Below are 27,058 nucleotides of genomic sequence, written 5' to 3' on the forward strand. Positions count from 1 at the left end.
TCTTTCCCTGGTTTTCTGTCCTGCAGTGATATATAGTCCAAGGTCTGTGGAGCACAGGAAGTGCTTATCCTCACCTAAAGTCACACCATTAGCATTCTTAGCCAGTTCTCCTTGTACTTTCCAGTGGGGCCCTGGAGTCACTGGCCTTTACTGGATGTGGTGTTTTTGTGTGTTAGAATTAAGGTGTAAAACTTAAAAATCATTTATCTAAACACTGTTACTTGTTTTTCTTTGCAGAATAGGAAAGTCTGGAGGGCCGGGAGCACAGGACAATGCTGCTGGAAGGAATGTGAGCCACAGAGCATGGTTGGTGCCACAGTTATCCAGGTGGGCTCCTCTCACTGCACCCCTCCTGGCTGCTCCATCACTGACCCTGAGCCGGGGAGGCTGTCTCCGCATCAGGCCAAAGTTCTGCTTTCATCCAGATGGCACTTGAAGTCCAAAACCTTCAAAAACCTTTGATGTGTGTTTTAGTTTTAAATTTATCTGATTGTTACGTTTCAGTTGGTCTCTCATTAAATGTTGCCCTGTTTTATATCGTGGCATAGGCTGAAGGTCCCTAGAGTGTGTTTGCAGGAGTCTGTTGTGCACAGACAAGATGTGGCCTCAGTAGAGGTGCTGAACCATGGGTGTGAAAGTAGCTCTGCGACTTGCTCTGGATTGATGGAAACTGCTCCAGGTGACTCAGCTGCAGCTCATCTGCTGGGTTTCACTTGCCAAAAGCAGATGGGTAAAGGCCCCCATTGCTTTGCGCACCAGTATTTAATGAGTCAATGTAGATTTTTCAAGATGTTTTGCTAAGAAACGGAAAACTTTCTGATATTTGGATGTTTCCTCCTTTTTTTTTTTTTTTTTTTTTTTGTCTTCCCACATAAATAAAATTTTGGGGATGAGTAATGAAAATCTTCATTTAGATGCAGTTCAGTTCTGTGCTAAGGGAAGATGTTAAGGAGGCAAAGAGCTGCCTTATATGATGGAGTTTAGGATTCTTCAAAAGCGATTCCATGTCCTGGGAGTGATCACAATCCAGCAGCACTGGTTGTCTTGAAGCTCTGAGTAAATAGAGAAATAACAATTACATGGCTGCAAAGTGTTGCTGTGGAATAGCAGCTGACTTTTCTATGAGCACCAGCTGGCAATTGGGAGTAGAGAAACAAAGCAAACAGCCCAGAAAAGTAGGAGGAACAACAGAGAGAGTCTAAAAACTGACACATCGGGAGCCTGGCGTGAAGAATAACAAACTCCTGTCACAGGATGTTTTGCATAGCAACAGGACTCTTGAATTCAAGTGGACTTCAGTGTCACTGCAGCACTTGCTTCCTGTGTGAGATAAAGAGCTGTTGTACCCTGAATGCATTTTAATCTCTCTATCTTAATAGAACTAATAATTAAAAAGAATTAGCTGGAGGAAGTGATAGTGAAGCCTATTGCTGCTGGAAGTGTTTCCTCCCATTTTGCTGTCAGGGGAGTGTGAACAAAAACACATGGAAGGGAAGCAGACTAAAGATGAGCTTTTCCAACAGGTGCTGAGAGCTGTCTGCAAACGGCTTTGTCGATGAAGGAAGAAATTGGTTGGGACTTGAGAGCACAAACCAGTTCCTAACACACTTCACCATGCGCAAAGGGGTGCCAAAGGACCCAGAAATAGCTGACCTGTTCTACAAAGATGATCCTGAGGAAATATTTGTGGGTTTGCATGAAATTGGACATGGAAGTTTTGGAGCAGTTTACTTTGTAAGTATAGTTCTTTTTTTTTTTTTTTTTTTTTCTTTTTGAAAACAGAATCATTTCAAGTGATGTCTTGGAGGTTTTTCAGCATTTGTAGAAGGAGGTGTTCTTTGAGATTTCAGTACTTTGTGTGCATTGGTTTTGTGATAACACATCTCAAAAATCAGCGTTTCCAAACCACTCCTGATCTCTTTAATGTTACAGCTGTATTCATAGTAGCAGTTTACTATAGTCTTAATAGTGTACCTAACCATCTAGGTCAATTATATGGTGTTTTGTGCTGTTTGATGCTGAAAGCTGAATTTAAACAGCTTAAAATTAATTTGCCAAACTGGAATTTCAAGATACTTGGAGTTCATATGCTTGGAAATCACTGCAAATTCCTTTATGGCAAAAGCAAAGAGCGAGTCCTCAGAGGAATGGGAATTCAAGCGGGAAGGATGTGTGGCATTCATCGATACAGGCAAGAGAATTTAATCTGGAAGTGAGAAAAATGGTGCTTTTGCAGTTGGTATCAAACAAGGCCAAATCCAAAATACTGGGTTTGGAAATAGTTATAATCCAGTTGGTATTAGTGAGACTGAAATAGAATCAATATTGTGAAAAAATGAGTTAAAGACAAATTAAAGCTGCTTGGTAACGTGGTCGGTCACTCAGGAGGATCAGGTTCACTGGAATTTGGTTTCTGAATATCAGACAGTCAAGTATTTAGAGAATATCCCTTACACCTCTAGCTGACAATAGGTAGCATGAGTTATTTTAAGCATTCCAGTTCACTGTTTGGAGTTATGTGACATGATGGAGGTGTTGGTGGAGCTGTTGTTACAAGAGGAACCTTGAATTTTATGTCATATAAGTATTTCATGTGTATTTTGAGGGATAACAATGTAATTTCTCAAGGTATCATCTCAGATATGGCCAAAACTGCTTCAGCAAGTGGCTGTTCCCCAAGTGAGCTCATACAGTGAGTTGTTTCAGCCAGGAACATCCCAAGCACTTGGTACAGCCACAACTTCCCCCACAGCTCTGGGAACGTGGCAGCGTGTCCTTCAGTGACAAATCACAGCTGTAAGGAGAGATACCATGGTCAGGTGGAGCTGTTGGGAATTAATGTGACAGAAATAAAGCATTAATACATCTGAGTAAAATGCTCTTGATCTTCTCTGTGCTGAATCAGGGTGGCAAGTGGTGGGGAAGGGCTTTGCCTTATCCCAAAGTTCCTTGTTTTCAGCTTTTTCTATCTCATTTGAGGAGTGTGTGCTGTGAGGGGCCTGTGTCACCTCCCTTCAGTAATTCCTGTGCTCCCTTGGTTCACCCAACACAGTTTTTCTTTGAAGTCACCACATGCCTCAAAAAAATGTCATTAGTTAATACGTTACTTGAAAGGAGGATTTACCACATTTAGCTCCTATTATAGTTTAAGCTTTTAGCTGTAACTAATTTTTTGTCCCAAAAATGGTTGGATGTACAGAGATTTCAGCAACTGTTTTAAGACCAGAAGCTTGATGTTTTTTGCCCTTAACATGCAAAAATGAGGGTACTGCCAGTCCAGGCAAGCAGAGAGATCGTTCCAAAACCTGAGTTTTTAGTCTCCAGTTACCATCCCTGCATCATCCAGGCTGCAGAAAAGTAGAATTTTGATGGCTGTATAATAGTCATTGCAAGACTAAGATCTGGTGCAGTGAAAGGAAAGCTTTTTAATGGAGATGAATTCCAGGTTGAATCATCTTCTTGAAGCTGGAACTTGAGATAGCTATTTAAGAATATCAGTGTTGTATGGAGTTTTTGGATGAAATCATGGAGATTTTGATGCACCTCTTTATTTGTTTCTTTGGAAAACATTTTGCCAATGGTTGATCTAAAACTGTTTCTATGAAATTCCAATAAAACGGTATTTTGCATGTTCTCAGTAGGTACGGTATTGGGCCTTTTACATATCAATAGAGAAGTAGCACAAAGTCTGAGGGAGGAACAGTGGATGTGGGCAAATAAAACAATGGAAAAGTGTCCTAATAATTGTGTGTAAATCTTATCCTGAGGAAGATGTCTCTGAGGTGTAGGAGCTTGCAAGGATATAGGAGAAAAAAAAAATTTCCCTACTCCAGGCTACAAATTCCCACACTAATGAGGTGGTGGCAGTCAAGAAGATGTCCTATAGCGGAAAGCAAACGAATGAGGTAAGAGGAGTAAAGGCAATTGTGCATTCAGGAGCTGTGGCAGCTCCAGTGTAAATCTGAGCAGTGAAATGAGCTGCAGCTTTGGTTCGACTCCAACAGAACAGCCTTTAATGCAGGAGCTGCTGCTCCCTTCCACGGGGATTGTGGAGGTGTGGGGAGGGAAAATGAGTTTATGCAAATTTTGACAAATAGTTCAGTTTAAGGAAGTGGATGGGGATTCAGAATGCCTGGATGGAGCTTGTTTTAGAAATAATTTCATTAAGAAGTGTGTTAAGAGCACGCTGGTGACTGGAGCACATCTCTCTGAAATGTGAGAAACTCTTGAGGATCTGTAAAAATGCATAGACCTGCTGACCTCAGTCTCATTTCAATTGTTGATAATTGTTCATCTTATTTTTGTGCTGAACTTAGACCCTGTTCCTTTGGACTAGTGTGTGGATGTGCAGGGTGTGTTTGTTTGTTAATAGCAAACAGGGATGGTTTAAACTCATTTTTCCTTGCTTGCTTGTTGGTCTCCCAAATGTCAGTGGTTTTGTGCTGTGTTACAGAAGACGAGCAGCTCACTGCTACTCTCTGTAGCACTTAAGGTGTCTCTTGGGACAGTGGGTTTCTTGCTAAGTTTGAGGCCACTGAACAGTTCAATTTGCAAAGCAGCAGCATTTAAGTAAAATGTACTGCATTTAAAATGAGAAAAAGAAAATTGGTTTTGCAATCCTCAAGCTGTTAAATATGTCTTGGGGCTAACTCAGTGCAATAGGGACCCAGACAACTCATTTACAGCTGTGCTTTTGCAATTCCGACTTTCCATCTTTATATTGTAAAATAGTTTTATGGTCATTTTTCAGACTGTCCTACACTGTGTGGAGTATGAAAGGATGTAGAGGATTAAGAAGAGAAATGTATTTATACTTTTTGCTTTGGTTTTTTTTTCATTAGAAATGGCAGGACATCATCAAAGAAGTCAAGTTTCTCCAACAGCTGAAGCACCCCAACACCATAGAGTACAAGGGCTGTTACCTGAAGGAGCACACGGCGTGGGTGAGTGAGGGGTTCTTTAGAGCAAATGGACACTGCAACACTCAAATCCTCAGCACAGGCAGGGAAATAGCTTTGGGTTTGTGGTGAACAGTACTAAAATAGAGTCTAATTTTGCATCTTCTGATGGAAAACTAACAAAACCTACTACTTACATTCTTTTCCTTTATCAGGGCGTTAAAGCCACCACATGATTTAAGTCTTGAATGTAAAGACATTTTTTACTTTCAAAATGCTTCAAGAGATACTTGAAGGCATGATGTTCTCTTTTTTTGCAGTTGGTTATGGAGTACTGTTTAGGATCAGCTTCTGATTTGCTAGAAGGTAAGTTTTATATATCTTGGCCTTTCTTTTTGCTAGTACTCCCCACCTGAGTATGATGGGAGACTGTTTCCTCATGGACTGGGGTTTTGTAGATGGTAGAGGTGGTCTGTCTGTCCCACTTTGTTCTCTGGGTAGAATTTGAGGCTTTCCCAGTGCTGCAGATAGTTGGCCTGCACATTTTAATTTTGTCAAGTGACGGTAGAAAAGTGTACAGGTATGTTCCTGTAATCTGTGCCTTTTTAGGCTGCCTATTTTCTGAATATCCATGATAAAATCCTGCAGAGATCACCTTTATCCTTGCCTTGCAGTGTGCAGGAATAATTACAGATGGTTTTTAGAACAAGAGGTTGATGTGACCTCAAAATAAGAACAGCTCCTGCAAAGAAATAGGAGAATCTAAGTCAGAATAGGGAATCAAAGCCAAAGTTTACAAAAACTAGTGTTCCTTGGGGGCCAAGATCACAGGATCACAGAATGGTTTGGGTTGGGAGGGACCTTAAAACCCTCACAGGGAAGAATTCTTCCCTAATTTCTCTTCGTAGCAGACTGGTGGGATTCCTTTTCTTTAAAAAATCACTTTCTCAAGAAAATATCCCATTTATTTTCTTCTGTTTTATTTTCTTGATTTTTGTTTCCCGTAGTTCACAAGAAACCACTGCAGGAAGTGGAGATCGCTGCCATCACCCACGGTGCCTTGCAGGGGCTGAGCTACCTGCACTCCCACTGTAGGATCCACAGGTAAGGCTGGAGCGTGCTGCTGCTGCTGCCCTTCCATCTGCTGCTCCGTGGAGTCTCAAAGCTGCTTCACTGGATTTAAACAGCTTTGGTAAAAGCTATTCTACCAAAATTTTCTCTGCCTTGTTGGCAATTGTTCTGTGCAGACCATGGTAACAAAGGCTACACAGGAATGTTGTACTGAACACTAATAGAATAATATCACCCTAAATTTGCCAAATAAATTGGAGTTCATTGAGCAAGACTATTTCGAAGACTAGATATTTTTTCTTATTTACATGTAAATAAGTAAAACTCTACGCTTTCAAAAATCAGGTGATGGAAGTGTTAAGGATAAAACTACCCGAGGAGAAATCAAAGCACTTCTTTCCATGGAAGGTGGTAGAACTCTGGAACAGCTGCCCAGGGAGGGTGTGGATTCTCCCTCTGTGGACACGTTCCAAACCCACCTGGACATGTTCCTGTGTCACCTGCTCCAGGGGGGTTGGACTGGGTGATCTCCGAAGGTCCCTTTCAGCCCCAGCTATCCTGTGCTTCTGTGACCTGGGTTTCATCCGAGGGGTATTCCACCTTTTAACCTCTGAGGTGGGAAGGCGAATCTCCTCACCCAGAAATGAGGACCAGCTACACATTCCTGGTTTTGTGGCTGCTGAGGCAGAAAAGGAGAGGCGAGAGAGGGAGCCCTGGCTGGGCGGGGAGCAGTTTTTGTGCCGGTGGGAACGGCGAGGCTGAGGGAGAAGAGACAGGATTTAAGGAGCGGGGACCGAATTTTGAGATTGGGGACCAAATTTTGGGAGCGGGTCCCGCGGGTCCGGCCCCACGCGGGACCTGGCGAGGCACAAGGCTGGCAGGTATGTTGTTGATACCCGATGTGGCTGTTGAGCCGTTGTATAGGATCACAGAATGGTTTGGGTTGGAAGGGACTTTAAAGCTCATCCTGTTCCACCCCCTTTCCACTATCCCAGGTTGCTGCAAGCCCTGTCCAGCCTGGCCTTGGGCACTTCCAGAGATCCAGGGGGAGCCACAGTTTCTCTGGGCAACCTGTGCCTCATAGGGAAGGATTCCTTCCTAATTTCCCATCTGACCCTGCACTCCATCCCTTGTAAATAGTCCCTCTCCATCTTTCTTGTAGGCTCCCTTCAGGTACTGGAAGGCCACAATTAGGTCATCCTGAAGCCGCCTTTTTTCCAGGCTAAACAATTCCAGTTCTCTCAGCCTTTCCTTGTAGGAGAGATGCTCCGTCCCTTTGGCTGTTGTACAGGGAAGGTGGCAGTGGAGATGACAGTAAGGGGGACAGGCTGTGCTGTCTCTCCTGTACATTTGAGGTGTTCATACTTGCACCCACAAGACTTGAGCACTTGTCCTGCAGCAGAAGTGTCAGGATGTATGAGTAGCACATGTGTATTAAATATTCCACAGTATTCCTTTTGAAGCGATGCTGTCCTGGGAATGGGTGAATAGAGGTTACTCTGGGCTTGCTGCTGAAACACTGTCAGTGAATTCTTTCTGTCCCAGCATCCCCTGCCGTGTGGGTGACAGGATATCCTGTGCTTGCCCTTTGCAGACAAAGGCATCTCACCAGAGTTTGTATCATGCTAAATCACTGTTTTTTCTCTTTTTTTTTTTTTTTTTTTCTCTGTTAAAGGGATATTAAAGCTGGAAATATTCTTCTAACAGAACCAGGTCAAGTGAAACTCGCTGATTTTGGATCTGCATCTATAGTGTCCCCTGCCAACTCTTTTGTGGGAACGCCTTACTGGTGAGTGAAGCCTGCAGTGCTTTAGTCCTTTATAGAACTGCTCTCTTCCCTTTCCAGTGCTTCACAATACAAAAATAATACCTGGATAAAATCTTCATTAGCCAAGCAGTTTTCCTGACACCCCTGTGTCCAGACCTTCAGGAAGTGTGTCCTTCCTCAGGGTCCATAAGGAGAGGTTTAGGCTGTGCAGTGCTTGGAAATGGCTCCACTCTTGCAATGCCATTGGCTTAAAAATAACTCACACTTGCCATAGGTGATGGAAATACGACGTTCGTGGAAAAAGGGGATCCTGTTAGTCTGGCTGGAAGTCACATGGCTACTTAAATCCTATTTTGAAGGAGTTGCTGAGGGGTCACCCAAGTTCCTTGGCATTCCCAGCACCGAGGGCCAGCACAGCTCCATGCTCCACTGATTTTGTGGCAGAGGCCCCAGGCAGTGCTGGGAGGTCACCATGGCCCAGCCTTGGAATGAGGCTATTTGGCATGAATCCTTTTTTTGGAAGAACACAATTTAAGAGGCTGAATTTTTGCAGGCTGGGCCTGCCGCTTCTCTGTGCCCACTTCATCCCTTTATCCTGGACCACCGTATTTCCCTGTTCCACTCATAGCTGCACACACAGGCTGCATATGTCTGCTGGAAATGCTCCTGGTGTGCCAAGGGGAAGCCTGGGGGAGGGTGCAAGGGGTGCCTTTAGGGCTCTCCCAGCCCTTGCTGTCAGCCTGCAGCTACAATGCCTTTGGAAATAGGGGGGGTCTCCCATGTGCCAGCATGTTCTGCTAACAGGAAGATGATTGGGTTGACCCTTGTCCCCCGCCTTTCCTCTTTCCCCCAGCCCCTTTCCTCTTTTTTTCTCCCTGCCTTTCCTCTGACAAATTGCTGGTGTGGTCAGTCTTTGTTCCATTCCAGCACACTTTTCCTCAGCTCCCTGCTCTCTGTCCTGCTCTGTGGCTTTGCTAAAGGGGGTGAAACCACCTCAGTTTGTGTGCTTGGAGTGACCCTGTGTGTCCCCTAACGCAGCCTTTGCTCTGTGGTTGGCAGGATGGCACCAGAGGTGATCCTTGCTATGGATGAGGGACAGTACGATGGGAAGGTGGATGTCTGGTCTCTCGGGATCACGTGCATCGAGTTAGGTGAGTGAACCCACAGCAGCTGAGGTGGATAATTAATTCTGTGGTGTATTAGGAACTCCTGCAAAAAGGGAAGATCCTTATTACTCATAAGTTTTTCCTTTTAAAATGCCTGACTTGGAAAACTCTGACAGTTGAGTTAAATCTTTTACTCGCTGGCAAATCAAGAGCAAGCTGCTGATGCACTGTGCTTTCGTGTTAGTCTGGTGTGCTCAGTTATTCCCTGGAGAACCAGAGCATTTTGCTCTTGAGTGAGGAGAAACCCTGGTTTGTCATCTGTTTTCCAAGCTGGACTCGAAGAAAGTTGTCCCAGCTGTTGTGTAAAGGGAATGGGTGTCCTAAGGATTGTGTGTCAGAAAGGACCTACATTTAATTTTCAATTCTTCTTACTTCCCTGCCTTCTGAAACAAAAATCTTCAGTCTCAGCTGAAAAGTTTGTGCCATGAATCATCGTGGACAGGTTCTTTACATGAGGAGAAGAAAAGGGTTTGCACTGCAAAGGGCAAATGATACACATCCACAGAGCTTGGAGCAGAAGTGGATGTGGTGGCAGGTACACAGAGCAGACTCTTAAGTGTGTGTTTCAAGTTTGAATATTGACACTGCATGTGCTGAGTAGATTATTTTCAAAAATTAGTCTTGATATAGTTTCTATTTAACAGCAGTACATCAATAACTTATTATGAGGGTGAGTTCACTGAAAGTGTCACTGGTGAACGTTTAATCAGCAGAAATATGCATGAGATAAGAGGGGGATGTGCAGGAGAAGAAATGTTGTCTCCAGAATTGAGATGGTGTAGATAACTAGTAACTAACATGGCTGTATTTTATGTGCCAGCATGCTGACATGGTCTGTATTTTGATACAAAAAATGCCAAAATTGGAAGTTTTAGACTTCTGTTGTTGCATATGGCCAATGACTTTTGTTTGTATGGAGTTCAGGTGTGTCACAACCTCTAAGGAGTAAATTACAGCAGTAGGGGAGAGACTGTGCAGCCCTATGTAGACACAGTCTTGGTACCAGAATTTCTATGGAGCTTTTTACTCAGGAACCTCAAAGCCATTTTACAGAGATGATGGATTTGCTTTCTTTAAAAATACCCTTTTGAGAAGCATTAAACTTTTTTACATTGCGAACTTTGCCTTCGCCTGGTTCCCTGTCTGAACATGAGGTCAGGCAGCAGTGGGAGGAAATCTCTTGTTGAGCAGCACTTGGCTTTCTTTGAATGCTGATGTCTTAATTCCCTTTGTAGCTGGAGTAAGTAGTGGTTAAAGAAAAGCAGATTTGGTGCTTTGTCTGCATGCTGCATGGCAAGGACAAGGGACTTCCCTGGCCTGAAAGAACTGAAAAATCTTGGCACCACTGACCTTGGTGAGAACCAGCCTCCCCCGGTTTTTCTGTGAGTTCTGCCCTCCTGAGAGGTCAGGGGCTGCTGGGCAGGTGCCCTCTTGGTGCAAGGACTGGGAAGGATTTCAGTGAGAGGGAGTTCATGGCACATCTGGCAAGTGAATTTGGTAACCTGTCCCACTTGCCGTGACAAATGAGGCAGGGCAGCCACTCTTTTCTGTTATCTAGATGTTCCAGCGGTGCGTCCAGCAGTGCATCAGAGATCTGTAGGGACTGATACAGAGTGTCCTGGCCCTGAACTGTGCCTAAGCTCAGTTTTACTCAGTTTCAGCTAATTCTGCCACAGCAGATCAGGTGTGAGATGTTGCAGTTAAAGCAAAATTTACTGCAAACTCTTTCTTATAATTTGTATCCTGCTCTCTTTGGATTTTGTCATCCCTCTCCAACTGAACAGCAGCTTTCCTTGAGTGAGTGTCCTGGTCTAACTTGGGATATTAAAATAATTGGCCTAAGTGTGATGACAACAGCACTGAGCATTGATTTAGCAGTGATACTCTGCTCATACTTCCATACATTTCTCTTTTCTTTCCAGACAGCCTTATCACACCTTTCTCTTCTCTTTCCAGCTGAAAGGAAGCCTCCACTTTTCAACATGAATGCAATGAGTGCCTTATATCACATAGCCCAGAATGATTCCCCTAGATTACAATCAGATGAATGGTAAGAGAACCATTAACAGCCGATTTGTTGTTTATTTCCCTGAAAATGCCCTGTGACATTGCACAGTTCAAACCTGACAAGGAAAGTGTTGGTTGCAGTGCAGTGATTTGTGTGTGTTCTCAAATCCTGTGTAGGCTGGCTCAATTTTGACCTTCTGTCAGTCTGGCTGTTCTACAGTCTAAGTGTGTGGAGGTGTTAATTCTGGGGCTGTAGCTGCTGAAGGAATTAAAATATTCTTAGATGCATTAAACCAGCCATGGCTCAGCATCAGCAAAGTTTCCAGCTGCCAAAGATCCCCGTTAGCAGAAGAGTTGTTAGCATTGCTGTGCAGCTGAAACGTTGAGAAAGGGAGAATGTGGAGGTAACTGGATATTTTTTTCAGTGGGTGACTCCAAAAGCCGTCAGAGCTCAGTGGCCAGTGAATACTCCCCATGCTCCAGGCGTGTTCCAGAATCTGAGCTTGGATACAAGAACAGTTTGTTACTCTGTGGGAGCAGAGGGCTTGCCCTGTATGCTGTTCCCCGTACCCAGGACTGGGATGTTGCTGTGGGGTGATGCTTGGCAGAGCTCACAGAAGGCTTGAAACAAAAGCTCCTGGAGAGGTGTGAAGTTCCCCCATTTTTCTGCTGGGCATTTAAGCAGCACAACTGTTTAATTGCTGATCATTTAATCAAATGATCATTTTATCAAGACCACTCCAGTTTCCTTATTTCATCCTCTCTGTTTTGTCCATTTTTCAGTATTCCGGGAGCTTGCTCTGCTGCCTGCGGCATGGTCCCCACGTTCTGTGCAGAGTTTGCAATGCAGAGCAGAGACAGCTGTGAACAAACAGCACCAGATCAGAGTTCTTGATTGCAAGCACTTGTTTACAGTGCCCTGTTTGCTCTTTGCTCTCAGAGGGCACAGGGAGTCACCAAGGTGCCTTTTGTGCTGCTTTTGAGTCCAGTGGCACCTGAAAGATCAGTTTCCTTCTTTCCAGCTGTGATAAAACCTCACAGAAAGCCTCAAGTGTTGCTGAACTGAGCATTGAGGGGCTTTACCCCGAGGCAGGGTTACCTCCATAACCTCCCAGAGATCAGTGAGTGCATTTCTGGAGTTGCCAATAATTCCACTGTCATTTTTTAAAGCAGTTGAAGTAAAATCATAAATAGTGACTGGTACATGTAGTTCTAACCTGGTTTTCAGTTTGTGCTTGGGGATGATTGTGTGTCCATGTTGTTTCAACAGCCTTTAACTGGGAAAGAACTGATGGGATCAGCCTGGAATTTGGAAAAACCCAGTAACTTTCTCTGCCTTAGAACTTAAGAGCAAATTAGTCAAAATTTTTCTTTTGCTTTGCACAAATAAGTTTGAATATATTCTAGATCCTAAACTTCTTTTTTGCATTTAGAATTTTTTTTTTAATTTTTTTTTTTTTTATTTGCAGGTCAGACTCCTTTAGGGGATTTGTTGATTACTGCTTACAGAAAATACCTCAGGAAAGGCCATCATCAACGGATTTGTTACGGGTAATTTATCAAATCTTTTCCAGAAATTTGGGGGGAAATCTGTTTGTCTACCGAAATAATTATAAAGATGGTGAACAAATATTTGTCCTTACAAAAATCCACTCTTTGGTTGGATTTTCTTTTTGTTTTCTGTTTTCCTCCATTCGTGCATCACACTTAGCGGTTAAAAGTAGCATTAAAAGGATAGGCCAAGGCTGACTTCCTCCCCTAATCAAACCACCAGACCCAAAAGTTGTTTAAATCCCTTTAATGGTTTCTATACTGAACCCAATTAATTAAACTTGTTTTGGAAATAACTGAATCATTTTGGAAAGGGTTTTTACAGGTCCTAATTGCCAAGAGCCTGTAGGAGGGGGACCTGGGAGTGATGTGTGTAGAGTTTGGCAAGGTTTTGTCAGTGAATCATAGAATCATAAATCAGTTCCAGTTTAAGTCATTTGGTTTCAGTTTACCTGGGAAATAGAGGAACTGTTTACAGCTCCAAGGGCTTTGCTTTTGGGAAATTCAGGAGCAGCCTTCCATTAGAAGGTAGCGGGGTGTGAAATCCTGTCCAGCCCCTTCTCCATCAGGCTTTGGCTTTTCTTCTAGCTACTGCCTTTCCTTAAAATTGATTATTAGCCCTGCTCTCCCTCTGGCTGCTGGTGCCAGTGACCCCTCCAGGTAAATGATGAAGGAGCTATTTGTGCTCCCTTTGGCACCTGGTATATTTTTTTTTTTCCTATGGTACATTTGTGCTGTGGCAAATAATCAGTGTTTTGTTCCCTGGTTCTACTTGTAGCACCCTGACCAGCTAATAGGTTTATGTTGTGGGTTTTGGAATGATTCATTTCTGGGGATTGGCAGCTGTGTTGCTCTCTAGGAACAGGCTGAGTTCATTGAAGGATGTGTTTTCAGGAGTACCTTGGGTTGGAGTCTGTACAAACAATTAGAGCTGAGATCTGAGTCTGAAATCCTGTATATTCTGTATTTTATATTTTATTTATATTTATGTCTGCCCTACACTTTTCATGTGGTCACACTTTAATATTTGAGTGCACACATAGAATGGATTTTGGTTCAGGATCATTGTTCCAAATACTTTGCTGCTTTCTAAAAATGATCTACAATGAGATAAAAATGGGTTCCTTTTTTTCCTAATCATAAATAAGCTGCAGATTGTTACTGTTCATGGAGAAATAAATGGTGGTTATCTGCGTTGAGGAGCAGAAATGATTCATTTTGTTCCTGTGTGAAATGGTGTTTAGAACTTTCAGCTCTGATTCAAAAATAAATACCATCACTGCAAGCAGAAAATGGGTACTGAAATGACTGGCTGTCCCCACTAGCAAAACTCAAATGCACAACAGTTTGAATTCAATTAAAAACAAGAAACAAACTTGTGGCATGATGCTTTCCTTATTTATTTACAAATCATTAAAAGATGATTAGCTCATCCTTTCAGCTCTTCTGTTGAAGGCTCCTGTTTTAGGGTGGGCTGGAGCTCCATGTGCTGGTTACTTCAGCTCCAGGGGATGAATTCACTCTTGAGCTGAGCCCACAGGAGAGCTGTGAGGCTGAGCAGGTAAAGGTAACCCTCCTGAGAATTTCCTTGCAGGTGGGTCCAGCTGTTGAGGCTCTAACAAAAGCCCCTTGTGGCATTTGCAATGTGCAACAGAGAACAACATTTTCCCCCCAGTTTCTTTTTTTTTTTCACTGCAAATTTTTCTGTTTTCACTGTAAATTTTTCTACAGCATGCAGAGGATGTTTGTGCCCTTAAGCTATCCCCCTTGGGAACTACTAAGCAACACACCGAGCTGTAGTGATGCCATACAGAATATTGGCAAGTGGACACTCAGGTTGTCTGCTTTAGCCAAGGTTAAATGGGAAAGCTGAAGACTTTAATTTCCACCGCCAGCTGTACAGTTCAGGAGAATGTATCTGATAAATCAGAGAAGAGGCTTTAATAATGTTCTTAAATACCATTAGAGAATTTATTAAGTGTGCACTTAAAACCTGTGCAGGAGTTGGCAAGAGCCTGATTTTATTTCAACTCTGGCTACAAAAGCTTTAGGTATAAACAGACTTGGTGGTCTCCTTGCTGGTTTTATGTGTGAATTGGAATAGATGGATGCAGGATAAATCTTTGCAGGTTGATTCTTCTTTGTCCTGGCTGCATTCTGTTAATTCTTGTGCCTCCAAGGTTTGAAGTGTCACCTCGTGTGTTTTGAGTGAGCCAGCTCAGGAAGGGACAAATTGTCTGTGTAACCTGGAGAGATCAGAAGACCTGACCCCAGTGCAAGCTCAGAGTATTTGGAGTTTTTGAGAAAGGGTATTGCCAGTTATTGAATATGAACAGATACATTCCAGAATGGGAACTGTCACTTCAGGGGTCTCAAAAGTCCCCATTGTCCCTGGTGTTACCCCAGTGTCTGAAATGAGGTGCTTTATTTCCTTTAACTCAGCACGATTTTGTCCGCCGGGAGCGACCACCCAGGGTGCTCATAGACCTCATCCAAAGGACCAAGGATGCAGTGAGGGAGCTGGACAACCTGCAGTACCGGAAAATGAAGAAAATCCTGTTCCAGGAGACGCGGAATGGCCCCCTGAATGAGTCCCAGGAGGAGGAGGAGGTACTTGTGATTTGTTGCCCCATTTACACTCTTACAAGTAATTTTAGGGCCAGGGAGATGTTCCTGTCCTTAGGGTGGCAGAACAAGCACAGCCTAGGTGAGGAATGTTGTTGGAGTATCATCTGGATCAGCAGAGAGACAGGACAGGATAATGATGAGTAGCCCTTACTCAGTGTTCAAACTGCCAGTTACTGTACATGTAAAACTTTGGATTTTTTCCAGTGCTGCCCTTTCTTCTGGAAGCTTTATGGAAGAAACTCATTCTGAGGGAGGTTCTCTGTGAGAAGTGACTCCCTGCCTGTGTGGAGGAGGGTCTTTGACAGCCCAAGCTTTTCTTTCTCATCTGCACAGTCAAAACAACTCCATTAATGTTAATATTTTTTCAATTACCATAACTTTACTGTAAAGTAATTGGCCTCTCATGAGCTGAAAAGCAAATCACCAAATTAGTAAGACTTATTTTTTTAAATTCTTTAATGTTAAAGAAGAAAAAGGTTAAAGACCTAAAATGCAGCTTCAGTTTAAATCTTGTAATAAACAACCCACTTAATCAGTGTATGATAATTGACCCTAACTGTGGCTGAGAGAAGGAAACCAGTCATTTTTCAATTGATGAGCTTAGATGGAAATTAATGTCACTTGGTGTAGGCACAATGCATAAATAAATCTATGACTGCTTCTCAGTGAAAAACACTGACAGACAAATTGATGTCTGTATTCCTTTTGCTCCAGTGGAGTGAGGCAATAACACACAGTGAGGCACCCAAGCTCAGAGTATTTGCAGGGGGCTGGGTTTGAGGTTTGGGTGTGTCAAGTGCTCCTTTAAAGCTAAACTGGAGCTCTGGTTTAAGAAATGGGCACCTGGGTCTCAGGTGGAGCTGCAGGAGGAGGGGACTGGCACTTTGTGCTCCCCCTCCCTGTGAAGAAGCCCCAAAGGAGCAAGAACAGCAACTGCTGGGATTAAAGGTGCCCTCCAACTTCCATACCCGGAGCTTAGCTGGGGAGTGGGGGATTGTCAAACTTGTGTGCTGAAACCTTCCAGTTTCTGTCCCCACATGTGACAAGCTGTCAGCAGAATGACAGGGCAGTAGAGTGCCCAGGGAATGGCACTTGGCTGTTAAGCACTTCCAAGCTCAACAGGAAACACTATGGTAGCGTTTGACTCCAAGGTGCATCTTCTGTTCCTCCTGTCTCCACTCCTCAAAAAAGCAGGGAGAGGAACTGTTGTCTCTGCAGGGACTGGCAGGGATGCAGCTGATGACACTCTGCATGTGCACAGCATGCTCTGCACTGACCCTTGAGCCCCTGTCCCACCACAGGAGGTTTCGTTGCTCGTGTGTGTCACTAACTGGCCAGGAGAAGGAGACCCAGCATGTGCTGCAGTTCCTGCTTCACTAGGGACAGAACCTGCTCCACTGGAAATGCCACCAGACACTTCCTTCTTCTACCTTGGGCTTTCTAAGGTGGAAGATGAGCCTTACAAATCTTTAATATGCAAAATACTACTAATGCTTTCCTCAGAGCCCTTCCAAGAAGGTTAAAGTTGAAGTCAGGAAGCCAATGCTAAGGTTGCAAATGCAATCTCATCTCTGTCCTTCATGCATAAACATTCATTAATTACACAGCCTCAGATCCTTCATTATGTGATTTCTTCTGCAACTCTATATAAGCATCCTGAAAATACTTTCATTCCCCTGCGCCTATGTTCTCTGTAAAATAGTAGTATTCTGGATTTTAAGTGCTCTCATGCAGGCTCTGAATAATGATCTGCTGATTGCTTAAAAAATAATCACACAATCAAAGGCAAATCTATCAAGTCTCAATTTTATCTTTCTGTCAGTCTCCAACAAAATGAGTTCCCTGTTAATTGATTTGTAATGGAATTCTCCCCAAGCTCCCTTCAGAGGCCAGGGCAAACTGGATGCAGCAGCAGGCTGCTCATTTTAGTGAGTCAAGGCTGCTTCACACCAGGAGCTGAAGGATGTTCACAGTTCTGTCCTCACTGTGAGCTCCTTGCAAGTCTCTTCGGTGCCACTAGCTAATTACAAAGGACTCCATAAATTCTCTAAATCAGTCCAGATAAGTGCATACTCTGGGATTGCTGTACTCCTATGGGTATGGAAGAAGAAAAAAGGCTGCTAACTTCTGATACTTGTCTGTAGAATCAAAAATACCTCTTGTATGAGGAATATTTATTTATGTATATCCAAGTTTTAACCCCTATAATAATGCAGGCTCATCTGAGTCAGCTGCTAAGATACTTCACTCACCTTTATCTTGGCTGAAAACACAAGGTTCTAGGGGTTTTTAGCTTGATAAAATAGAATTGCTGACTGCTTGGGACGTGGAAGTTATCACCTCTACACCATGTAGAATGTATCAAATAATAAACAAATGGATTCATTGTCTTACATATTTTCTGATACAGGAAATGTGTTATAGCAGATCCTGACTCAAAGCATTGTTTTAATTCAAACTTGGATCATTTCTCTTAAATTACGAGGCTCCTTCTACCAGCCATCCAGTATTCCTGGATGTATCCTGTCGAGTCAAGAGCCATGCCCAGACTTAATGATATAAGGAAAAAAACTGACTTGAAACCTGATGTAATCAGATTGCAGGGGAAAAGGCAGAAGCTGCCTGCCCAATATGGAGAATTCCAGAACCCAGACAGCCCTTTGAGATGTGCAGTTGGCAAAATAATGCCCAAAGACCCTTGAAGTCTGCAGAGTCACCTTTAAAACAAATTCTGGGCGTTGCAGGCACGTGCTGGGCAGGTGATCTGCGGGATCTGTAACTGATGCCCCTTGTTTTATAGGACAGTGAGCATGGATCAAACCTGAGTAGGAAGATGGACAGTCTGGGCAGCAACCACTCCATCCCCAGCATGTCTGTGAGCACAGGCAGCCAGAGCAGCAGTGTGAGCAGCATGCAGGAGGTCCTGGATGAGAGCAGCCCTGAGCTGGTCATGATGCATAGTGACGAGAGCACCATTAATTCCACCTCCTCCGTTGTTCACAAGAAGGTACGTGTGCCCTGGTGCTCTGTGCTGAGAGCAGGAGCTGCTGCTGGGCTTGCCAGAGTCAAATTCTATGGGGTTTTTGTCTTTAAAAGCATCTAAATAACCTCTGTCCATGTTAAGAGGTTGCTACTGAAAGAGTTGTCAGTGCCTAGGCAGGGTCACCCAGACTCCCTGCATGCCCTGCCCTGCATGTGCACCTCTTCCTCTCTGCTTGGGACATCCTTGTTTCCATGGGAATGCCTGTCCTGTGTTCTCTGCTGTGCTGACAAGTGGTCCTAGCTGCCAAGCTAACCCTCTGCCAGGCACAGTGTGTGATTCAAACCTCCCTGCACTTGGATTTTCCTCGTGAGGAGTGGAAGCGTGCAGAACTTTGGACCCTTCCCACGAGGTATGTTTGGAGTTGAGTTCCACTCAATGCTTTCCTGCTCCTTTGCTGCATGCTGTGATCTGATGTCTTTCATTTTCTTAGGGCTGAATATCAAGCTAAGGTTGTCTAGCTGTAAGCCAGCATCTCATCTCCACTGTTTGTCTGACTAATAATACAGTTTTGGCTTGGCCTTAGCAGTGTCATTTGCTAGTGGGCAGCAAAATGTAGGTTGGTTGTGTTGGTTTCATTTGCAAGGAACTTCAAAGTGTACGTTTGCTTTTTGCCAGAGGAGCTAAAACATTGCAGCAGCATGAAAAGTATGAATTTCTTGTTTGTAAGGTTACAGTAAAGCTTGGTTGTCACTAACTAAATATTTGTAAGCAGTTTTTTCTCCTGAAGTGCAGGGTTTGTGTCACTGAATATTAAGAGGTATTGAAAAATTTTTTCTTCAACAAAACATGGTCCTACATATTTAAAGATACTGGTAGAGAAGTTGCAAAGGTTTTAGGGGTTTGCCTCTTTCCTAAAGACAGTTGACAGTGTCTTCAGAGAAGATTGTTTATTCAGAAAGGTGAAAACAAGGTGTTAGGTACCAAATGCCAGCCCATGGAACTGTCCTGAATGAATAGCAGCACCACTGATGGATGTTCTGGGTGGTTATGATTGGAGGTCTTTCTTACTTTGTTTTCAAAATGTGTGCTAACTTTAATTTCACACTGTTAAATGGCCATATTTACTTGTGCATTAAAATGTAAGTTTGAGGGACTGATTTACACAGAACTCATAGGTTGTAATGAATGCTCAGAGTCATTACAGTTGATGAAACATGAGGTGCTTCCACCAGACTTAAATGGCATTTGTGGAAGGAGCAGAGTTCCTGCTTGTTTCAAGACTAATTTTATGTTCTGTAATGTTATCATGCACTTTTAAAGTACAAATACAGGATTTCCGATGCTGTGAATTCAGTCCTCTTAGACTTGTGTGTAGCTGTTCAGTTGAGTAGGATGCACAAACAGGACACCACATGGAAGTTTTATCTGATTTGAAACAAAACAGGGTCTCTTGCACACTTGCAACTGAAGTGTTGTAAAAGAAATCACCTCTAGATCACTTAACACAGGTGTTTTAGGGTAATTTTGAGTGCAGAAAGCCCAGGTCTGCACTGATGGTCTTCATGTTAACAGTTAACGATTGGCTGGGACTGCTGATCCTTGGAGTGGAGTAGATTCCTTCTCCATTGGAAAATGTTCCATTCTGCTGTATATAATTCATAAAGCAGATTTGGACTCTGTGTAGCAGGACATATTTCAGTCTGAAAATATATTGTTTTAATTTAGTACACTATTTTTTATTCTTTGTTACTTTTGCGAATGCAATTTTAAATGGAAAACTGCTTCATGTGTGTATTGTGTGTATTAATATTGTGTGCAGTGAAGAGACTAAAATTGCACTTCAGGGAGTTCATATCCACACGCATCCCACTTGATTTTCAAGGTGAAGTTCCTTGTCCTGGCAAGATTTCAGTTTGTCTTTGTGCTTTAACTGCGTTTCTGGAAACTGTGATGAAGCTGAGTTTTGGATATCACTCTGGAGCCCCTCACAAACACAATGGAAAGAACCTGGGGTGAGAGCTTAATTGAAGCTCTTGTTTTGCATTTAATCAGCCTTTAAAGGCTAAAAAGAAAATAATGATGAACATAATCAGCACTTTGTGGGTATAGGGTCATGTATGAGATGCTTTTGACGTGGGCGAAATCAAAAGTGTTGTGTAAAATTGCAGTATTCCACAAATGTGGAACCCAAATTAACAACCTCCAGCTTGTGTAAAGGGTGTCCAAGATGGAAAAATGGCCTGGAGTGTAGGTGTTTTCTATGGCTCAAAGCTCTGAAGTGTCAGAGGTCTTTTGGTGTTTGGGCCAGGGCCCCAGAATGTCATGTGCAAGTAAAATGTAGGATGGAGGAGTCTGTGGTTGTGTGAGATGCAATTCTCAGCCTTCAGTGCTTCCAGCTGCTGCCTGGTGTGGAGAGCCAGGCTGGGGTGGCCTTGGCCTGCAGGAAATCTGGAGCAGCCCATTCCCTGTGTGGTGCTTGGCTGGGAGAAGCCTCAGGCATCTCTGTGGAGCACTCCTGGCATCTGTCCCATGACCAGTTACCCTGAGGCACAGGCTTAGGGAAGAGGCTGATGGAGTAAAAGCGCTTATAAACAACTCATTTTCTTTCTTTTTCTTAACAGCTGCTAGTTGGCTGTAACTTCCAAAAATGTTTTGTGGTCACAGGGTAAGTGAAATGACCTGTTCTGATCTGGTTAATTTTCACTGGCTATGCTAGTTCGTGGCAGCCAAGGTTCTTGGGGTTTGCCTGCATTTGGGATAAATCCTCTCTGGAAAACAGGCACAGCCTTATCCGGATAACTTCCACAGCACAATAGAGCTCCATGGTTTTAAATTTTTGCTTAGAGCAAAGGTGACTCCTACCTGTCAGAACACACCTGTTAGGTTGGAAGAAAAATCACTGAACAGGAATGAAATATTAAGAATAATTATAAGCCATAATTGAATGTGGAGCTTTTTATGTTTTTTAGTTTATAGCTGTGTCCTAAACTCCTGGGAGGAAAAAAATGGCAATAATTTGAGCTACTCAGGCAGGAAGCCCATCCTTGGGATCAAACCCTGCTCCCTCAGGAGGACACCTTAATCAGCAGCATATTCTTTTCAGGAAATTCAGATGCCTGGCTTGGATGAGGAAGTTTTCCTTGCCCTGTTGCAGGTTCCAGGTTGGTGACCTCCTCCATGTACATCTCAGTATGGTCAGTGTAAGAACGCTGGGTCTCTTCTGAATATAGTTAAATAACTTTGCTACTCCATCCAAGGATCATCTTGCCTATGGATACACATTCTCACATCCATCTCCTTTTAGGAGTTGTTCAGCTGCACCGGTTGAGAGCTGAAAAGACAGTTCTGATACAAACCCAATTGTATCTGAGAGCCCCCAAAAATTACAAAATGGGGCAGGGAGTTAAACTCCAAATACATTATGCTTCAAAGACACATAACCCAGATTTTAAAATCAGATAAATATCAGTTTTAATTCATCTTAAAAATGAAGATAAATGTTTTTGGCTCCCAGAGTAAGACAATAAAATGAGTATAGGCATCAGCTGATGCATCGGAGATGTTTTGTCACCTGCTTTGTTCAGTTGCTGGTAAATGGCAGTGTGAGCACGGATGACTTCCCAGAAATATTATTTTGTTGTCCCCAATGAATTTATTATTTTATTCCCACAAAACTATAATAGTAAGATGTAATCTTTTAATCTAAACAAAAATCAGGACTATATTGGGGTTTTTTCTACTGCAGTACTAACTTTTTGCTGTTTCTTGCTTCAATCTTAAAATCATCAGTGCTTTCTGAAACTTGGGCAGTAAAATGTCAGGGAAATCTTGTGATTAAGATCTAATTTATAACAAAAAGATGAAAAGAGGATGTTTGTAGTTGATCGTCACAAATTCTCGCCCATTGTCTGTAATAATGAAGTACCTTTGCAATAACTGCTACAATCTGAGTGACTGCCCAGATCCGGTAAATGAACCTGTGCACATCTCCTTTTGGTGCTACAATGAATTTCAGCATTTGTGGGGAATTTTGTGAATGGAGAGAGCTCTGGGGTGGCTGCTGCACATGAGTTACAGCCAAGGGAAAACTGAGGGTGTTGTCCTGGGTGTCAGGATTTATGACTCACGCATGGAAAAGATGATTTTTATGAGATGTAGAGGATATTGAGGTAATGGCTTGGTTTTGTCTTGCGTGTGCTGGCAGTGATGACCCCTCATGTGCCTTCTGGAATCGTGTCAAGCAAGTTGGGGACAGGAAGCTTTGTCTTGAAAGACTTTTGATGCTTAAACCTCTGTCGATCGTTGAGGTACTTAATGCAGTGTATGAAGACAAACAATGCCACACTGTTGTTTTCCTTGCTCTTTAAATTCCTAGAAAGCAGGGATTTGCTGCAATTCCATAGAAGTCCTTACTATGGCTTGGAAATTGCCTTTCCTGTTTGTGTAGGAGACTGGCAGCCCTTCCAGTTAGTGAGTCCTCCTGCATCTGTGAAGGTTTTATTTGGTTTTTTAGCAAAAAAACCCAGTGTGAAAGGGAGTGTTCCTCCTGAGGAGAAGGTGTCCCAGCTTGGGGCTGGGCAGAGTTTGGATGGTCAAGGCCGTTTTTCAGTGAGGAGAAGGATGAAAAGACAGTGTGTGGTAGAACTAGGATGGGATTAGGAGCAAAAGCCACTCTGTAGCGGATTTTGAACTTACGGTTTGAGCACAAACTCACTGTGAAGTGCTCAGAGAATACACCAGGAGAAGCCATTTAGATCCAGCTGGAAGCCTCTGGAAGTTCCACCAGCTCTGGTCAGATAATGCTGTGGAAATATTTGAGAGGGGTTTTGTCCTGGCAATGTCCCAGCCAAATCCCTGTCCCCCCCCCTTGTTGTGATCAACCTGAAAACTGTTTATGTGGATGATACAGTCAGAAGAACAAATTATTCCTTTGGTAGGAAGCTGAAGATTGTGGGTTGTTGGCCCTGAAGAGAAGGATTTTAATGAGTGAGTTGTGCATGCCCAAACTGGCATCCTTAACGCAAATATTGCAAAAAAATCGCAGAAAACAGGTGGAAAATAAAACATATACAGAAGATACATTACTTTAAAAACAAACCAGGGTTTGAAGTGCAGATTTGGGGCTGAGAGGTACCCTGACCCAAACTTGGTAAGTTTCTGGGGTGCTTTCAGTCTGATTTTACTTATTGAGTACCTTGAGCTGAGGTGCCACTTTTGGGTCTGTTTCCCACGCATCTGAAGCTAAAAGTTGGAAATAAAATTTCCTTATCTGTGCCAACAGTTATGACTGCAGTGTCTCTTAGCGAGTTTTTGGGAGAAGAAGAATTTTATTTTAAAATAAAAGTAGCAAAATTCTGTTTTCTGGGTTTGTAGGGAGATGTTTGTCTTTGCCATCAGTCACCTGATCTGTGGAAGGCTGGTGGAGATGTGGCTACTCTTAGGTTTATTTCTCTCACCAGCTGTCCCTGGGGCAGTGTAACCTGTTAGATTTGGTAACTCTTTGTGCCAAGTTTTTTTGGTTTTTTTTTTTTTTTTTTTTTAGTGGGACAGCTTTTCAAAATAAATGTTTTGCCTGTTAAGGTTCTCTGGGCTTAGCTGAGAGTTGGTGGGTGCCTGTCTGCTGCAGAGTACTTTGATCCCAGATTTAGGGGTGCCAAGGACAACCACTGAGTTTTGTGCCCACTTGAAATTGGTCCTTTGGCTTGCTCAGTTGCAAAGGAATTTTCCCATTTCTTGCCCAGCTGAGTTTGAAATGTAGAGTGTGGTTAATTCACATTCCTGAAGGGCAATTTGATTCTGCTCTGAGCTTCTCATGTGCACTGAGGTAACCAGAGATCCCATAAAACAAGGCCGGGGTGACGCTCTGTCCTCTGAAAATTCACCTCACAAAGTAAATCACAGATTAATTTTCCAGCATAAAAAGCAATTGCAATTTAAATTTGTTATTTTAGGTGGTGTTTTGGAGCATTCTGAAAAGTCTAAATGCCCATTTTAAAAGTTGGGGTTCTTTTTCAGTGATTCACAGCTTCTCTATACTTAATACTTCCCATTCCTCCTGCCATACCAGTGTAATGGAGAGAGGGAAGATGATCCAGGGATTTGGGGTATTGCTTAGCAGACCTTGGGAGCCCTTTGCACTCACAGGTGCTACTGCAGGCTCTCTGTGACATGGGGTGACATTTGTCCTGTCCCCACCTTCATTTCATGGCTGTGTACAGGACTGGTGGCTCCTGTGTGCTGTTGTTTCCTCTGTGGTTCAGGTGGGTGAGTCTGGTGTAGATCTTTCCTACAGGGTTTGAGATCCCTCCAGTGAGGCCATGAGTCAGATTAAACTGAGTGATGCTGTTGGACTTTAAATGTTTAATTAGGATTTTCTGGGGATGGTTGTTCTAGAGCCTTAGATGTGCCTTTCTCAGGAAAATGGGCAAATCGAAGAGCCCTGTGTGTCACACCAACGTGCACAAGTTGGAAATCCGAGATCAGCCCAATTTTCAGTGATGTCTCTTGTGGTCTCACTGCCTTCCCTGTCAGACAGCACCACAAATGCCCAGTGTAAGGATGACCAGTATAAAATGAAACTGCAGCTTTTCACGACACTCCGTATTTCTGTGGAGGACTGTCCTTTTTAGCTGTTTTGGCTCATTCTGTGTCCCTTGTGTGGGTGTAGGGGAGCTGGTGCAGACTTGGCTCTTTGGTGGCCTTGGGCACTGTGCAAAGGCAAGGGAAAGGTGAGCATGGAGTGGGAACAGTCAAAAGAAGGATAAGGAAAGGTTTTGGGGTTAAAGCTCTTTTAATCCATGTGGTGTTCAGCTCTTAATATCAGCATTTCTGCACCTAATTGGCTTTTGCTTGAACTCATTCCCAGAATCCTGTTGAAAGGGACTGAATGTGTGTGGGTCCAGGTGAGAAGCAGCTGGAAATTGAGGCCAGCAGAGAGGAAAACAAGGTGTCTGTGGGGTGGGAAAGGAGCATGGGGATGACAGCAGTGTCCTGATGGAGACACCATGGTGGCTGGTTTCTCACTGTGGGGCTCTCTGACCTTCCTGGTGTCTGCTGGGGCATGGCAGGGTGGCAGAGCTGCTCCTGCTTATGGGGGCAGCTCTTCCCTTCAAGGGCTTTCTAGGCACTGACAGCCTTTATTTTGCACCCTTGAGAACTGGAAACTTGATTTAATTCAGGAAGAATCTCAGTCTTCGTTAGAGGTTTTAGGAGCTGGAGGTTGAGGATGGGAGTCATGACACTGTGGTGGGTGAAATGTGGCCCTGCAGAGCCAGTGCTGCCGGGCAGGAGCGGGGTGTGCCTGGTGTCCAAAGGCTGCTCCATCCCCAAGGTGTAGCCTGCAGGTGCGCTGACTTTTGGCAGTTGCCATTCCAAGTGGGAAAATCGCGGTGGTGTGGTTTTTTGCTGGCCTTTCTGAGGAGGGTTTCTCGTGGACCTTTGTTCCACTGCAGAATTTGCCCACGCCGTTTGGGAAAGGCACAGCTGGTCCTGGTGAAGCCTTGCCAGGGAGCAGGAGGGAAGCTGCACCGGGAACCATTTCTGCTAAAACCCGGGAGCTGTTGCTTTAAAAAGGAAAAAAAAAAAAAAAAAAAAAAAAATCCTTTGTGGGCTGTGGAGAGAAAGTGCTAGAACTGTGCAGGATCATGACTGGAAAGCAGGATCCCTGAGTGGTCACGGAGGTTTTCCTGGTCCTCTCCAGCCTGCCGTGGATTTAGCCAGGATGCTCATCCCCCACAGCAGATAGCAAACAAGGGACAAAGAAACCCTATCGAGGACACACCGTTCGGCAAAGGGAATGAGGCAGGATGTTGCTCTGGTGTTAAAAGGGAACAGGATCTCTGTGGCTAGACATGGGAATCACGTTTTCACCAGGATCGCTGGGTTGCAGTGCTTGAACCCGACCTTCCCGAGGACTCCGATCACCCTGCTCCGCTTTCTGCTCCCGGCTCGCTTTTTTCTGGCACATATGTAATACTGGAGGTTTATCCTGCTTATGGGGGCAGCTCTTCCCTTCAAGGGCTTTCTAGGCACTGACAGCCTTTATTTTGCACCCTTGAGAACTGGAAACTTGATTTAATTCAGGAAGAATCTCAGTCTTCGTTAGAGGTTTTAGGAGCTGGAGGTTGAGGATGGGAGTCATGACACTGTGGTGGGTGAAATGTGGCCCTGCAGAGCCAGTGCTGCCGGGCAGGAGCGGGGTGTGCCTGGTGTCCAAAGGCTGCTCCATCCCCAAGGTGTAGCCTGCAGGTGCGCTGACTTTTGGCAGTTGCCATTCCAAGTGGGAAAATCGCGGTGGTGTGGTTTTTTGCTGGCCTTTCTGAGGAGGGTTTCTCGTGGACCTTTGTTCCACTGCAGAATTTGCCCACGCCGTTTGGGAAAGGCACAGCTGGTCCTGGTGAAGCCTTGCCAGGGAGCAGGAGGGAAGCTGCACCGGGAACCATTTCTGCTAAAACCCGGGAGCTGTTGCTTTAAAAAGGAAAAAAAAAAAAAAAAAAAAAAAAAAAAAAAAAAAAAAAAAAAAAAAAAAAAAAAAAAAAAAAAAAAAAAAAAAAAAAAAAAAAAAAACGTGTTCTTTTAAAAAGAAAAAAAAAAAAAAAAAAAAAAAAAAAATCCTCTGTGGGCTGTGGAGAGAAAGTGCTAGAACTGTGCAGGATCATGACTGGAAAGCAGGATCCCTGAGTGGTCACGGAGGTTTTCCTGGTCCTCTCCAGCCTGCCGTGGATTTAGCCAGGATGCTCATCCCCCACAGCAGATAGCAAACAAGGGACAAAGAAACCCTATCGAGGACACACCGTTCGGCAAAGGGAATGAGGCAGGATGTTGCTCTGGTGTTAAAAGGGAACAGGATCTCCGTGGCTAGACATGGGAATCACGTTTTCACCAGGATCGCTGGGTTGCAGTGCTTGAACCCGACCTTCCCGAGGACTCCGATCACCCTGCTCCGCTTTCTGCTCCCGGCTCGCTTTTTTCTGGCACATATGTAATA

General features: G+C 43.8%; 1 protein-coding gene across 4 annotated transcripts in view; it reads left to right on the plus strand.

Annotated features, from left to right (window-relative positions):
• TAOK3 (TAO kinase 3) overlaps positions 1–27,058 on the plus strand; it is a 74,681-nt gene that overhangs the window by 31,474 nt on the left and 16,149 nt on the right. For 2 of the 4 annotated variants that reach the window (XM_017746506.1, XM_017746507.1), the window contains exons 2-15: positions 238–327; positions 1,524–1,734; positions 3,834–3,905; positions 4,842–4,943; positions 5,219–5,264; positions 5,906–6,002; positions 7,645–7,758; positions 8,797–8,888; positions 10,860–10,953; positions 12,380–12,461; positions 14,904–15,071; positions 17,890–18,096; positions 20,694–20,737; positions 21,176–21,233. In XM_017746506.1, coding sequence (XP_017601995.1) covers positions 1,615–1,734; positions 3,834–3,905; positions 4,842–4,943; positions 5,219–5,264; positions 5,906–6,002; positions 7,645–7,758; positions 8,797–8,888; positions 10,860–10,953; positions 12,380–12,461; positions 14,904–15,071; positions 17,890–18,096; positions 20,694–20,737; positions 21,176–21,233 — 1,296 coding nt within the window. In that variant the 5' untranslated portion in view covers positions 238–327; positions 1,524–1,614. The remainder of the gene's footprint in view (positions 1–237; positions 328–1,523; positions 1,735–3,833; positions 3,906–4,841; positions 4,944–5,218; positions 5,265–5,905; positions 6,003–7,644; positions 7,759–8,796; positions 8,889–10,859; positions 10,954–12,379; positions 12,462–14,903; positions 15,072–17,889; positions 18,097–20,693; positions 20,738–21,175; positions 21,234–27,058) is intronic. The other 2 variants (XM_008642904.2, XM_017746508.1) reach the window with 2 other exon arrangements.

The sequence above is a fragment of the Corvus brachyrhynchos genome, unplaced genomic scaffold (genome assembly GCF_000691975.1).
Source record: "Corvus brachyrhynchos isolate BGI_N302 unplaced genomic scaffold, ASM69197v1 scaffold19, whole genome shotgun sequence".
In the NCBI taxonomy this organism is placed as follows: Eukaryota; Metazoa; Chordata; class Aves; order Passeriformes; family Corvidae; genus Corvus; species Corvus brachyrhynchos.